At 37.2% G+C, this 16,534-nt stretch overlaps 1 protein-coding gene across 2 annotated transcripts; it reads left to right on the top strand.

The window, feature by feature from the left end:
- The first annotated feature begins 1,403 nt into the window (after positions 1-1,403).
- LOC102539721 (putative P2Y purinoceptor 10) lies at positions 1,404-16,275 on the top strand. Of its 2 annotated transcripts, none has more exons than XM_006218296.3 (2): positions 1,404-1,510; positions 14,523-16,275. In XM_006218296.3, the coding sequence occupies exon 2, from the start codon at positions 14,572-14,574 to the stop codon at positions 15,556-15,558; it is 987 nt and encodes a 328-aa protein (XP_006218358.1). In that variant the 5' UTR covers positions 1,404-1,510; positions 14,523-14,571; the 3' UTR covers positions 15,559-16,275. The 2 variants fall into 2 exon arrangements, with proteins under 2 accessions (XP_006218358.1, XP_072812311.1); XM_072956210.1 differs by lacking the exon at positions 1,404-1,510 and adding an exon at positions 2,828-2,933.
- Positions 16,276-16,534: the final 259 nt, after the last annotated feature.

Consider the following 16,534-nt stretch of genomic DNA (forward strand, 5'->3'; position numbering starts at 1 on the left):
GCTGCTCAAACTCACAAGGGATGGATTTGTACCAGAAAGCCAATTTAACAATTTATATTAAAGAACAGAACTGCCAAATCGACTGAAATATGTGTTGGCCTGTCAGTGTATCCTCCTTTCTGTAGGGATGCCAAGTCAGAAAATGAAATTAACAACATATTGGGGCTGGAAAAATATATGAAATCAGAATTAAGAAAGGTATTGCAAGGTCAAATGTGTTTCATTTGATATACCTCAGCCAGGATGGGTACCTTCTTTCTTTACTAGTTCTCACAGGTCATGGTCTTTTCATCAGTTCAAGATCTTAGTTTCTAGTACTGAAAGTGTCTCTTTTCCATTTCTTGATGACCTTGAAATTTATATTAGATATCTCTGAGTGTTTGGCATGACTCCATCTGGTTCTTAAATGATTCTAGTCTTATAAGGAGAGCTTTTTGCAGATCCAGTTTGCCCTCCTATAAACTGTTTTTATCCATTACCTTCTTTAATCAGTATTTTCTATAAATCCAAATGCTACTGTTTGATCTACACCACAGTACTTTCCTTTCTCCTTTGTTTTTATCCAGAAGTCTCTTTGTGCTGCTTTGCAAGCTTTATTTCTCAGAACTGTTCTCAGATTTGGCTGACACTATACTCCCCAAGTGTATGATTTTTCTTTCCTTGCATACTTATAAAGGCTCCATAGACATTATACATGAAGACCAGAACTTTAGTACACTGGAGGGAGACTCTGTGATATAAATGATTCATTTATTAATTCATTATTTGAATATTTTTTCATTCATTCTTTCACTTATTCATTTAGCAAGCATTCATGAAAGTACCTTGTGCTGTACTAGCCGAAATACAGTGATGAGTCAGACATGATCTTTGCCCTGAAGCAGTTTGCAGTATACTAAGAAGATAAGAAATGTACAAAAATAACTAAACTACACATTAAATTATGAACCTTGAAATGAGAGGTTGAAGGAAGGGTACTCCAAATGGAGGGAATAGCTTAAGCAAATGTAGTCCTACTGCTGTTAGTTCTGACTTCAGGTTTTCTCAGTCTTTGCCTCCTCAGGATTCAAGGAGTTAGGGTCTTCTTGTTCTTAGGCAAACTCTCTTCAGATTTTGCCTCAAAATCCCATCTTGCCACAGAGCCTACTGGAATCTAGTGAGACAGATAGGCATGGGGGTTGTGGTGGAAGGAGACAGTGAGAAATAGAGAGGAAGGCTGGTATAAAGTCATTATTTGATTTTGCACAGCTTTTGGTTCTCTGCTTTCTGAATTTCTTTGCACCAATGAAATAAAAACTAACTAAAACTTGAGTAGTGTTTTCTGCTCAAGGGACTTACCTTCAGTCTGTACAAATAAGGTTTCTGTGGTGAGACACCAAATGTGCTCAACTTCCTCTTTCAACAACAAATTTGTCAGTTATCAGTAGGATCCGTGACACCCAGAGTTAGGCTTTTTCACCCCCAGCTCCCTGCAAAGAAACAAGAGTGCTAATCCCGGCAAATCTCCAGGGTAAGTCACAGCCTAATATCTGGGAATTGGTATAATTCCATGAGGGAAGATTGGTGAGTGCATGAAGATCCAGGACAGAGATAAATGTGAGACCAGTGTCCAAATAGAAAATGGTCGCTGGTTTCTCATTTCAGACATTTGAGCAGAAGCAATGGTGATTTCCCTTGTGTCTAACTAGAGAACAAAGTTAGGGTTAATGCCATCAATCCACAACATTATTCCAGGAACATGGAGTCTGTGATACAGCTTACTGTTTGCTGAGGGCTTTTTGTTTCTTCATCAGCCAGGGAAGATGGCACAAAGTGGCAAGAAGGGAATGTGGTGAATGAGATTCATTGGGGCAACTTGACATATTCAGCCAGAAAAAAAAGATTTGAAATTCTTCTCTGTATAATTTACCTAGTTGCATAATGAAGGGAACTTTTTATGTATAAGCTCTTTGCCTTGGTAAGTTTAACTTTCACAGTAATTTTTTCAGGAAAGAAAGTCAGATCACAGATTTTGGAGCTGAAAGAGCTCTTAGAGATCTAAATCTTTCACGATACATACAGATGGGAAACCTGAGGGGCAGTGAAGACATTTAAGATCACCCAGCTAGTTAGTGGCAATGCTGGAACTAGAAAGTGTATATTCTAAATCTTGGTCCCTTTTTCCCTATAGAAACATGTATCTATCAGAGAATACTGTACATGTATTTATATTTCCATGTATTTATATTTCCCAAACTCTGTTGAAATGATTTCAGAGTCTGTTTAGAGGCATTTCTTGATCCTTTGAAAGCTGCCTTTTTATCCAAGTTCAGCCATACTGGGTAGCAGAGCCCCTAAAAGAGGCATCTATCTTTTCAGTGATTATTCTTATTACTCTGGGTGCTAGTAAGCTCTCTGATTCTGAGCCAAGATGACTGGGTGAAAAGGAGACCTCCAACTGGGGACTCCTTCACAAGGGAGGTGCCACGACTGTTGGTACCAGAATCATTCCGGATAGAATTATAACAAGTTTTCAGTGGAGTAGTCTCTAACCCAAGAATTCTGCAAATGGGAACATTTTTATTTTGGTTTTTCAAATGAACGTGAGAGTCATTTCTGTTTCTATTAATTCAGTTTATCCCTTAGCAATTATGACAGTAAAATTATTCACTGTTGAAAATAGGTAATATGCTGGTATATACAGGTGGAAAATGGCCTGAACTCTACTGAGAATCAGGTCATACATTCCGGGTAATTTCTTTGCAGTGGTTCCTGTTGAGCACAGGTCCTTCTTTGGTCAAAAGCAGTTCCTTTTTGGGCTCAACTGGGAAAGTTGTTGAGTTCAAATTGTGCAGACTGCTGAAATCCTGGCAGCAGTGGAGCATAAGACTTCAAATGAATGAACATACTTCTGGATTGTTTGAGGTGACTCTTCATGGCTAGTTGTGTTTGAGGTAAGTCAGTCGATGTCCTAAGAAGCAGGGCAGTCTATAGCTCTTTGTCACAGCTCTAGTAAAGAGGACAGAGCTGTCTGTTGTGAAACCACCTTTTCTAAGCATTCCAACAATCAGGGCAATGACTGGTAGGGAGTCTATGCTTTATTTAAAAACTTTTGGTCAAAAAGTCTACTTATATTCCAGGTCAGATTATTTTGCAGCTAAGTTTTTTTCTAGTATTGGTTCACTTACATCACAGACAGAGTGATGAAGTAAATAGATTGATGCACAGAGAGACAAAAGTCTTGGTTCTAGCTAAAGTTCTGCCAGTGATTCACTTTTGGCCTTGGACAAGTTGCTTTATTTCTCTGTGTCTCAATGGTCTCACCTATAACAAGGGGGGAGAGATCGAAATAGATGGCCTTTAATTTCCTTCCTAGCAATACAATGATTTGACTCAAGGCTCCTGGTACCTGAGAAGAGTTATATACCATGAGTTGGTAAATAATGGGACCATAGTAGGGAAATCTAACTACAGGGAACCTTCTAGATCTCAAAGGGAATTCAATAATCTTTGCTATGTTTTTTTTTCAGAATAATTTCATCACAAGCACTTCAACTTTTAGACCACAGGGAAGTGTTTTGTAAATAATTTCCTTTTTTTTTAAATGATAAAATAAAAATAACATAAGGGAGAGAGTTCTGAAATCTGACTTCTATAATGACAGTGTCACTCACTCAATGTTTCTCAATGTTTTAAACCCAAAGTTCCATTTGAGAAACATAAAAGTCTCACTACAATGTTACTGTGGACCTGTCTCCCTAGAAACCAGACCCTGGACTCCTAGAAAAACCTATTCCATCACGTTGACATTTTCCAAATACTGTAAGCCTAACAGCCAAAAAGACTTTTGTAGATCTGTACTTTCAGAAGTTTGTATTATATGAACAGTAATTTTGATTTCCAAATGTATTTACTGTAATAAGGAATTTTTTAAATTAACACGTTTTCCAATCTTCCACTTTAAGAATTATTGCATTAGTCCTGCTAAATATTTCACACCTATATTTTGGGGGAGATTTTCTAAACCCAGAAAAGTGCAGAATCCAACCAAAGGCCCATGGAAGCTACTCTCTGTGCAAGTAAAGTGGAAATGAACTAATATTTATTTAAAGTATACTGTGTACCAGTCATGAAAATAGATACATTTTCTACTTAATTATGTATGTTTTATATTTAATGTTCACAATAATGTATGTTTCAGGCAGTGTAATCCTAAATTTAAAAATGAGGAAACTGAAGCAAAGTGATATGAAATGAGTTGTTTTAGGCTAGACAGCTGATAAGTGAGTCAACGTATGACCTCAGATCTGCCCAAGGTACATGATTCTTTCCATCTCCAAAATGCTTTCCCAACTGCAAAAATGATAAATAATTAAACTTCTTTCCTATCCGATTAAAAATCTAATGAAGATGCATGTATGGACGTTCAATTCAAACTTTAAGATATTTATTAGTGAATGGTCTAATTGCTTTAATTAATTTAATTTAATTTCATTTTAAGGATAAAAATAATTTTTACTTTCTCTAATTTATGGGAAAAATGTCTAGACTTGCAGAATATATCCAAACTTTTGTGTTTCTGACATCAAGCCAGGTTATTTACAGCTGATTTAAATTAATTCAGGAAATGGCAGAGTTCCAAATTCCAATTGTTCTTCTTTGGCTGTGGTTATGAGTGATTGAATGAAGGATACCATGTTTATGGGAATCAGACTGGCTTAGGTAATTCATGTGAGACTTTTGTAGTTTAAATAAGAAGAAAAAGGTAAGAAAAAGTTAAGAAAAAGACAAGTTACATTCCCGAACTACCTGTAAATCTTCTACCCTGAAGAGTGGAAGGGCCCTTGTCAGCAATCTTTCCCTATTTAATTTTCCCTTTTCTTTCCAAGATGACAAGCCTGCATACTGGCTCTATTATCATAGAAAATAGGAGAAGCAAATTTCATAAACATGTTCACTTAGTGGTATTAGTGACTTAATGATGAGGGGTGAAATGAGGGATAGAACTGAGAAGGTAAAGCTTTGTAGAGCTGTACTAGGGAAAGAACAGTTACCCTGATGCCAGAAACAGGCTCTACCTTCTTCACTCTGCCACTTGTGTGACCTTCAGGTATATAAGGTCACTTCTTTGAGTCTCAGTTTCCTGATCTGTAAAATGAGGATGATATCCTCTGACCTAATTTATTATATATACACACACACATATATATACACACATATTTAATAACAATTAACAGCAATTATAGACCTAATAATACTTTGTAAAATATAAATCAGCAGGTGGGTTGAGACAGTGGCAGTTACATTAATGATGGCAGTGGCAGTGCTGATGGTATTACAGGCAGGGGTTTAGAGGTGCCATGCTCATAAAGTCATGTCAAGTTAGAGTTGGAAGGGAGTTAAGATCATCCATTTCCAATTGTCTTATTTCAACAATGAGGAAAATAAAACCCACGTAAGGGAAGGGGCTTAGCAAGGCAAAACAAAGTGATAGTATTTGAATAGTTACTAGAATCCAAGAGTCTTAGTTTCAAATCCAGTATTCTTTTTAATATATTCTACTGTGTTTGAGTCTTCCACAACCTGCAAGTCTTGCTACATTCAGCTCATTACTGGTATAAATACATGTTGCAGTGCTTTATCCACAAATCTATTATGATTTGAGTTCATAGGCAAAACTTGCTAAAGATCCCTGGTTTTGATACAACCCTACCCTGACACCGGGTGGGCAGTCATTTGCTATCTATTTATCTATCTGGTCATGAAAGTGCTAGAAATACAACCAAGATTACTAGCTGCATCTTTGAAGAATGGCCTTATCCACAGAAATGCCACTTTAAAATATTTTTGTGCAACAAGTTTTTTGCATAAGAAGAATTTTAGCTTTCTCTCATGAAGAGTCTCATTATGACTAAAAGCACAATAGCTATGACTTTGAGAAAGAAATGTAATTCTGCTGAGCCTTCATTTTCTGATCTGTAAAGGGGTATAATAATAATTAACTCAGAGCTCTCTCAAAGATCAAAGGTAATATATTAATAGCACTTAACTAGTGACTGGCAGGATGCATGAGGAAACTTCTTGGACTTAGTATTTCACTGAAACTAAGGAGTCTGGTACAAATTCTGAGGCCATCATAATATAAGCTCACTTTGGCTCTACCTTTGTGAAACCACAGCATTGAGCTAGTTGGTTGGGAAGGGAAGCTGTCTTTGGGTAGATGTCATCGGTATCTACTAAGTTCTTGGACTCAGGTACATTGAGTCGTATTTAAAGACCTGACATACCATTGTGTTCTGAGACAAAATTTAGTTGTTTCCATAAAGTCAAGTTTTTAACCAAATTCTCACTTGACTTTATGGGATCCCTGTTGGATTTTAAATAAAAGTTTGGGGTTACAATTTTGGAGTTTTAGGTGTCCATATTTATTCAACTCCAACTTTATATCCTTGTCTTGATCATATTTTCCTCAGTAGAAAAAGGAGGAAAACTCTGGTTGTTGCTTAGGAGAGTAGCCTATGGAAGAGACATCAGAAGTAAAACTGCTTAAGGCTATGCTAATATGTGCCTATTCTTCATACACTTACCTTTACAAGCCAATGAGTATGAACTGATCCTTTACTGCATGCGTAACTCTTTGCTAAGCAAAGTGAAGAATATAGAAGTGTAAGATACAGAGTCTTCCCTCACAGAGACTACATTCTTATAGTGCAGCCTCTAAGTCCAGTAAGAGTACAAAGAAGGAAGAAGTCAGAACAGGGTTACCTGGTATAAGAAAAAGATGAGAGTTGAGATGGGATCTTGAGAGAGGAGTAAAATATTGGCTTCTGAGATGGGACCAAGGGAGAAAGGAGCTTGATGGACTTTTAGTCACAACTTTATACCAATCTTCACTATCAGGAATATCCTTAGAACCACACATTGAAAGTGAATCTTGTTAGCTCAAATATAGTAGCTGATTTTTCTGCTCTGATTATTAATTAGAATTCTTTGCTGGTCATTCCCTTAAAGATTTGGCTCCTGTTACCAGACCCCTCTTTCAAGTGAAGAGGCATCCCTCTTCATGGTCCTGGCCTTTGATGTAGGCTGTGTGTACCCTAGGTAGAGCACTGCACACTGGAGAAATTAAGAGGCGTTTATTTCTATAAGGATGATACTGGTGGAACTGGGAATTCAGCTCTCATCACTATCTGGATGGTTCACAACAATACAGCTAGGACCTCAAGTATATACTATGGTTTGGATAGTAAAACAGAAAATGGATTGTGGACTTGATCTGGGACCAAGATCTTACCAGATGGTACAACAGAAGAATGGTAAACAAGGAAGTTGAGGGTTCTTGTGTGAGAATAATTAATTTGATCATTTAATCTAGTCTGTACAAGGAAGGAAGTAAAATGAAGGAGGGAGCTAGGCTGGACCAGAAGAAATGGAGAGATTTAGAAATTTAAGGTCTCTGAGAATTTGTCGTGCAAACTAGCATGGTGCAATTTGCAGTGAAGTTCAGTGATTGTGATATTAGAGAAAGAAAACCATTTTGAAGAGTCAGGAATCTATGAAGCTTGACAGAGTACAAATTTGAAAAGTTCTGGAATAGGTAAATTGACTCAAATTGTCAGGAGAGGTGAATGTTGTGAGCTGCTAATCTGAAAAGGCTTTGGAAAAGTCCTAAACTGTGATATCCTTGTATAACATTTCACATATTTTATAAAATAAGTTATGTTTGTCTCCTCAAACAGTCTCCCAAACTGGTCAATCATCAATTCCATATCTGTCTTATACTTGAAATTCTAATATTCCTGCCATATCAAGTCAGGGCTTATTTTTTTATTTCCTTGACTGTTGCAGTAGTAAGGTGATCAACTATTCTGTTTGTCCTGGACTGTCATAGTTTTATCACTGAAAATACTATGTTCTGGGAAACCCTCATGCAAAACTAAACTGTTGGACTCACAACTGATTTGGACTTCCTATCTCTGGTCTTCAACTTTTTCAATCCATCTCCAACACTTTTGCCAGAGTGACCTTTCTAAAATACAATGTAGTAATATCACATCTCTTCTCAGAATCCCTCAATGATTCCCCATAAATCCCTTCATGATCTGGTTGCATCTACCTTTTTACTTGTTTTTCTTTCTACTACCTTTTCCCACTCAACCTCCCATTCCATCTTCCCCACCATCACACACTGTTCTCCAGCTGGTATAGAACACCTATTATTCCTTTCTATAGGTTATTTTAAAAACTAAATTTTAAATGGGGGTACTGGGGATTGAACCTAGGACCTCGTGCATGCTAAGCATTTGCTCTACCACTGAGCTATACTCACCCTACATTCATTGTTTCATTTGAATGCTATTCATTAAACTCTGGAAGTGTTTTTCCATCCTTTCTTTTTCTTTCTTTTTTTTGTCAGCTTTAATTGTTTATTCAGAAAGTCCACTCTTTTTTTTTTAAATTGAAGTATAGTCAGTTTACAATGTTGTGTCAATTTCTGGTGTACAGCATAATGTTTTAGTCATACATATACATACATATATTCATTTTCATTACAGGTTATTCCATCCTTTCTTTTCCTACATGTTTCCCACCTCAACTGCTTATTAGAAATGGATTTATTCTTCAGGTTGAGCTTCCAATCCTCCTGTTCTATGCAGGATTCATTTCTACCTTTACAGAAACTTCTTTGTTATCTCTCTCATGGCACATTAAAAAAATCTACTATAGCTATTTATTCTTACATCTATCTCTCCTAAATGACTACAAATTTCTTGAGGACGACAATCACATATTATTCTTCCCTGAAATTTCCAACCCCACTCTACTATCTTTAGCACTTAGCATATTGGATACACACACAGCAGAATGTGACTTTGCTGGATGAAATTATGAATTGCTAAATCCCAGATAAGTAGTATTAATAACACCCAGTGCAGGCTTTCTTGAAGAGATGGGACTTGACCACAGCTTTGAAGGGCTACTTAGATTTAAATATAATACTGTTTAATTCAGGCAAAATAAGGCTAACTTTATCTCCTCCCCAGCCATCATCTGTATTTTTCTCTCTAACCTTGTCCCTATAGGAACCAATAAAAATTGCAGATGGTTTGACACAGGTGCCATATTCTCTGGCTCGAGGTACTCTGTCAGAATTCAATAGAAACAGCCTCACATGGTAGAAAGGACATTGAATAAGAAGCCTAGAAACCTGACTTCTGGTCCTAGTTCCATCATACTTTAACCCTGTGACTTTGAAGGGGTATTGAGCGCATCTCTTTGTCTGCTAAACAATATGGTAAGAGTATTACTGGTATTTTCCCCAGTTGAACTCATAGAGATGATGCTGTGTTAACATGAAGATTTCTTATCACCTATTCCATTCACTTCAGTTCTTGTTATGCAGTGAATGTGTTGTAGATTAAAAAAAATATTTTCCTCACCAAACTAGAATCTTCTCAGAGACATGGATTATTGCAGGTGATTCTATATTCTCCACATAACTTAGCACAGAGTTCATAGGATGGTGTTTACTAAATATATGTTGATTGAGTGATGGCCTCCAAGGCAGCCAGAGTCCTCAAAAAGCAAAGGAAGTAATGATTTTCCTTTTGTGCTTGATTTCCATGTGTGGAGAGCTTTGGGGACTACAGATGTAGCTTCCTCACTCTCATTCCAAGTTCCATGCATAGGTGTGTAGGAAGCCATTTCCTCATGAGATGAGGCAGATGTACCTTTCATTTACAGAATGACGGTCAACAAAAAGAGCTGAGATGCTTTTGGAAGCATATCATAAGGACTACCCTCTTCCTGAGGTCCAGGTAATAGTGTTGATGGTACTCTGAGACCTTGAACTGTGCTGGTTTCTACCCATAGGCTATGTCTGAATACCTGTGATTCTAAACTGATTATTTTGATCTTTTCTCCAGCTCCTAAAGGCATGACTTTTCTGAGTTTAAAAGGGTAAGTGCAGGGAATATTGTTGATAATAGCTGAAACCAAAAGACAGCATTTTAGGGAAATAGCAGGCAGTAAAAATGTATGAGTTGACATATCAAGGTTTGCATTTTTGCTTATTGCTTCCAAATAGGGACTTTAAACTATTGTGCATGTAATTCAATCCAACTGTATAACTTTTCTTTGAGTGCTTATTAAGTAGCAGGCTAAGTCCTGGCTGTACGGTGATGAACAGAATAGATCTTGTTATGGCATTAATAAAAATAAAAGCACAGTGGTTTAAATAACCAATAAACAAGAAAACAAACATCTAAATTACAAGTGTTGATGCTACAAAGAGATATTACACAGTGTATGAGAGTATGTAATGCTATATAAGATTGTCTAAATGGTTTTGGTAGTGAAGGTGTCTTTGATCTGCAAACAGGTTTAAAAGGAGCCAGACATGTGAAAGTGGAGGAATATAACTCCAGGCAGAGAACATGACATGTGCAGAGGCCTTTGCCAAGAAAAAAGCTTGACTTGTTCTAAAAACCTAAAGCATCTCAGTGTAGTTGAAACAATAGTGAATGAGGGTACAATATTAACTATACTTCAATTTTTTTAATTTTAATTATTTAATTTTTATTGCAGTTTAGTCAGTTTACAATGTTGTGTCAAATTCCAGTGTAGAGCACACTTTTTCAGTTATACATGAACATATATATATATATTAAGTGTCACATTTTTTTCTCTGTGAGCTACCATAAAATCTTGTATATATTTCCCTGTGTGAAGTAAACAAGATTATACTGTATATTTCAATTTAAAAAGCTCACATGTAAAAAAAATAGTGAATGAGGAAGAGAATGGCATGACATGATATTGAACAAATGGCCTTGAGACCACGGTGAGAAGTTTGGCCTTAATACAACAGAGAACCAGCAAAGTATTTTAGGCAGGAGAATGACATGATATTTTACAGAAAGTTCACTTAGGCCACAGTGTGGATGGGGTTAGAAGAAGTCAAGAGATAACATAGTCCCTGCCATAGGAGTGCAAAATCTAATTGAAGAAAAAGGCATGTTAACAGAATTTCAGTGTGTGTGTGTGGTAAGTGCCATGACAGAGGTAAGGGAGTATGGAGACAAGCATGGGTTCCAAGTCTAATATACCACCTCTACACTATGCAAGCTGTATGATTTTGGCACAATTTATTTAATCTCTCTTAGTCGCAGTTTCCTCATTTGTAATCTGGAAATAATCTATGGGCTGCTATGAAGATTAACGAGATACTATGTGAAGAGTACTTAGCCTGTAAATAAATGGTCACTCTTAATATACAGTAGCCATAATTAGTGTTAATGTTAAGCACAGTATGGAGACTAAACTACAGGGAAGAAAATTTGGGAGCAGGGAATACAGTAAGACATCTTTTACAATAATCAAGATGAATGATGACAATGGCTTGGGTTAGAAAGGCAACAGTGGAAATGGAGATGGATTGGAGATAGATTTAAGAGATTTTAAGGGGGAGAATCACCTCATTTCTGATTAGATATGGGTGAAATGAAGTGATAGGGGTGGGATGAATTCCCAGTTTCCATTCTTAGTGTCTGGGAGGAGAGTCATGGCACAGATTGAGAAGGGGAGCTTGGACTCAAGGGTGAATCACCAATCCCACACTTCTCTTTAAGGCAGGAACCAGATATATCTAATTGAAAGATAGAGAGATTGATAACACAGGGGGCATAAACCAACCAAAAAAATCAACAATAGAGCCAGAAACAAAGAGGGAGAGACAGAGACAGAAGCAGAGGCAGAGACTGAGATAAGGAACATATTCCAACTTTAGCCCTTTCATTCAGCATTTTTCTGTCAGTGGCTACTTAGGTTCTCCTTTCTAAAATTTCAGAAGCGTCACAGATTGTTAAGAGGAAGCTAAATGTTCTTTCTCTGATACAGTTTATATTTTCGCTCTACCCCAAACAAATTCCCCCAGCCTCTCCTTACCATAGGGGTTTTACATTTAATTGTCACCAGATTTGGGGAAAAACCCTTCCTTCCTCCCCTTCAGTCTGGAGAAGAGAAAGGGCTTTGGACAGCAGGCCATGTAAATATCTAAGCTTGAAATAAACTGAATTATAGAGGCATAAGAAACCACAGAAACAAAATAAGTTGTGAACTTGAACTCTAGCTTGCTGTTTTGGCCTAACAGAGCTCTGTTATTTAGCACAGAGGTGTGAAAAGAATATGCCCCCTTCGTAGGTAAAATTTTCTGTATCAGTGGAGCAGAAACAAAGAGCCATATCTGTAAAATGCAGAAGTGGAAGTGTGAATTGGGTGGGTGTAAACTGTTCTTCATTCTTAGAACTGTAATGCACTTGATGCATCTTCCTTTGCTCTCTCACAGTAGAAACAGTATCAATACTGAAGTCAAAGTAGGTGGTAAGGAGGGGTGGATGCCTTGTATAGGGACAGGTGTTTAGTTATATCTTGATGGCATAACTACACTAATCTTTGTGTTATAACATCATAAGGTCCTACTGTGAGATTAGAAATAGTCTGCCATAATGTGCCTTACTGATATCATGATGAACCCCATTCTATTAAAAAAAAATCCCTCCTGAGCAAGGATAGGCAAAGGGTGTAGTAGAAAGATTTGGAGCAAGGCAGGCATGATCACTAATCCCACTTTTACCATTTGCTAACTTGTTATCTGACAATTTACTGAATATTTCTGAACATCAGCCTCCTCATCTGTATCATAAGAGTAATAATAGTACCTACCTTTTAGGATGGTTGTGAGAATTAAATTAGGTAGTGCCCGTAAATAATTCCATTGCAGATTCAGGGGTAAATCAATGATAGTCAGACCATGATAATTATTTCTTGTCTTTTCACCTGTGAGTAACCCTCTACCCTCTATTCAAAGTCATACATACATAAGCAGGATGACTGCATGAGTCTTCAGAATATGGCACATATAGGCCAAGTACGGAGAATAGACTATAAGAGAAGAGAAAGTGAAAGTACTCTTTATAGGAGTGGTAGCTTATAAAGCTGCCTCTCTTTTATCTGTGAATTAATCCGTTGGGGTTTCATTCTTTAATCACATTTCTATTTCCTGGAGTAGGACTTAGAATGATATAGGAAGTCATTCTACTACTTATGAGAAGAATCTAAAAGCAGGCCACAGCTTTGCTTTCGTAAATGTACTTAACATAAAACAAAATAAAAACAATATCATCAACAAAAACCCTTACTCTACCTGAGGGATAACCTCACTACTTTCTTTTTTCCACTTCTAGTGCTAAAGGAAATGAACATTCCTGCAGTATGGACAGAAGTTATGTTTGTAAAATTTGTCTTTGGAGGAAAACAAATGATGAACAGCAGGGTGTGTCTAAAGATTAAGTAGGCAACTTATCCTCACATTTTAAGTCCCAGATCTTTTATTTAGTAGATTTGTGTCCTTAAAAACTCCTCTCTGGGCCTTGCTTTTTCTACCTGTATCATGTGGTGGCTGAATTAATTGAATTTTAAAGGTCCCCTTCAGTCTAAAATTCTATAAGAGACTTAAAGTAAAATAATGAGGTTATTGCTCTCCTGGCATTCTTATTTGCAGATAGCCTGCGTAAATCCATGGCCAGGCCTTTAGAAGCTCTAAAAATTATTATATATTCCCATGTATTATGTATAATACATAATAAAAACTACAGTAAAGCATAAAATAAGATTAAGGAAGTCCAGAAAACTTTTTTCCTTATAATGATTATTTTAATGAAAGAAAAAGTATTAAATCTCAATTTTTTACCAAAAAAAAAATTTTGGTTGCCTATTTTGCTGGTACCCTAAACAGTGTTCACTGTGACTGTTGAATAATCTACAGGATGTCACACCAGTACAGAATTTCCCTTAGATGGAGAAGTGGTCTTTCCCATTCACATAAGGGGAAATATCCTGGTTCAATTTCTGAATTCAAATATTACTGAAGTTTTTCATGTAAATTTGGAATGAAACCTAAGCTAAGAGAGAAAGACAAAATGTACAAAAACCACCAATCCTGAATATCATCCAGAATACTAGCAATTCAGACTAAAAGAAGCAAAGCCATTATCCAAGTGCTGTGGTGCCAAGTTAGGAAGTCAGCACCCAATGGAGGTGGCACTAAAAGGAAAGGCAAGGAGACCTTAAAGATAATGGATTTTTACCATTGCAACTGGGGAGGAGTGAACATTATTCATTTTAACCAGAGTCTGGGGCAAGAGAAATTTAGGTGTGAAAGAAACAGACTCAAATATCACACTTTTTTTAATCTGTGATGAGAACAATAGACAAAATATTTCAGGACTTCTTTGCCTGCAAGGCAGAGCTTAGACAGTCTTCGAGGGCAGAAAAGTTTGGGGACAATTCCATGGTTCTTTAACTGATTTCACTGGGTGACCTTGAGTTAATGGTATATCTTCCTTGAGCATCTGCTTCTACATCTGTAAACAGGCACCTGCTAATTTTAATATTCTATCACTCTGTAAGTATAAAAAACAAATCTGAGTGTCAACTAAAGAACTGGTTAACCATTATATTCTTTCTTGCTTTGTTTTGAGCAGGGATCATAACTCCACGGGTTACCTTGATGAATGTACTGAAGTATTCAAGATGGGTAGTAACAGTACCAGCAATGCTGAGACTCACTGCAATGTCACTAATTTGACATTTCATTACTCCCTCTATGCAACCACTTACATCCTCATATTCATCCCTGGTCTTCTGGCCAACAGTGCAGCCTTGTGGGTTCTGTGCCGCTTCATCAGCAAGAAAAATAAAGCCATCATTTTCATGATCAACCTCTCTGTGGCTGACCTTGCTCATGTGCTGTCCTTACCCCTCCGGATTTACTATTACATCAGTCACCACTGGCCTTTCCAGAGGGCCCTTTGCCTGCTGTGCTTCTACCTGAAGTATCTCAACATGTATGCCAGCATTTGTTTCCTGACATGCATCAGCCTTCAGAGGTGCTTCTTTCTCCTCAAGCCCTTCAGGGCAAGAGACTGGAAGCGTAGATACGATGTGGGCATCAGTGCTGCCATCTGGGTCATCGTTGGGACCGCCTGTTTGCCTTTTCCCATCATGAGAAGCACAGACTTAGCCAACAACACTGAGTCCTGCTTTGCTGATCTTGGTTACAGGAAAATGAATGCAGTGGCTTTGGTTGGGATGATTACAGCTGCTGAACTGGCAGGATTTGTGGTCCCAGTAGTCATCATCGCATGGTGTACCTGGAAAACTACTATATCCCTGAGACAGCCACCAGTGGCTTTCCAAGGAATCAGTGAGAGGCAGAAGGCACTGAGGATGGTTTTCATGTGTGCTGCAGTCTTCTTCATCTGCTTCACTCCCTATCATATTAACTTTATTTTTTACACCATGGTAAAGGAAGCCATCATTAGCAGTTGTTACATTGTCCGAAGCACACTCTATTTCCACCCTTTTTGTCTATGCCTTGCAAGTCTCTGCTGCCTTTTGGATCCAATTCTCTATTACTTTATGGCCTCGGAGTTTCGTGACCAACTATCCCGCCATGGCAGCTCTGTGACTCGTTCCCGCCTCATGAGCAGGGAAAGTGGTTCATCAATGATTGGCTAAAAATGAAAGGGAACTATGTTCCCTGGCTTTTTCCAAAGACCACAATGATCAGCCAGACAATTTCTTTAATTGAACTTTGGGAACAATAGAAGTAAATGTTTTCTTGTGTGATAGTTATGCTTACAGTGGTGTGATGGTGGAGGCAGAGTATGAAAAATGTGAGAGGGTAAGGGAAGTTGGGATTTGCCTGTTTCCTCTTTGAAATTCAAGGCACTTTCTTACTTATGAGACCTAGATCAAGGTTTTACAGATTTTTTTTTTAAAAAATGGAAATTGAATATTTTATCTTAAACATTTATTTAGTAAATATGATTGTTAAAGATAAAATAAAACATGAATATTTTCCAGAATGTAAATATAAATCTTTTTCATATGAAGACCATTATTTGTGAACAAAAGCAAAAAATCTCCAGTCTTTCTAAAAGATAAGTACACAGGCAAGAGGGAGTGAATATTGAAGTAATGTGGGAATAAATTTCAGGACACAAACCTCTTACTAAATAAAGGGTATTGAAATGTGTTCATTCACAGAAAATGTACTAGATGCTTATTGTATTCTGGGTTGCCACTTCCTTGGGTACTTTCATGTATATCATCTCATTTAGCTCTTCTAATAAATGTGTAGAAGTTTCCAACATAAATGAATAAATGGAACTTCAGAGAGATAAAGCAACTTGCCTGGGGATAAACAGTAGTGAGCCAAAATTTGTCCTGAATATACCAAATATGCTTAAGTTATTGCCTCTATGTGTTGTTATTTGCTTAAGTTATTGCCTCTATGTGTTGTTATTTTACAATATTAAATTTGTTTTGAATGGTGAAAACATAGACTAAAGCTAAGCCACATGATACTGAGACCATTTCTACCCAAGATTATTTGAAAAGTCTGTGAGTTGTGGGGAATGGAATGTCAGGCTTCAGGCTGCAAGATATCAAACAATAGATAAGTTGTTCTAATACTTTCCCAATCTACAGA

This window comes from Vicugna pacos, chromosome X (genome assembly GCF_048564905.1).
Source record: "Vicugna pacos chromosome X, VicPac4, whole genome shotgun sequence".
Taxonomy (NCBI): domain Eukaryota; kingdom Metazoa; phylum Chordata; class Mammalia; order Artiodactyla; family Camelidae; genus Vicugna; species Vicugna pacos.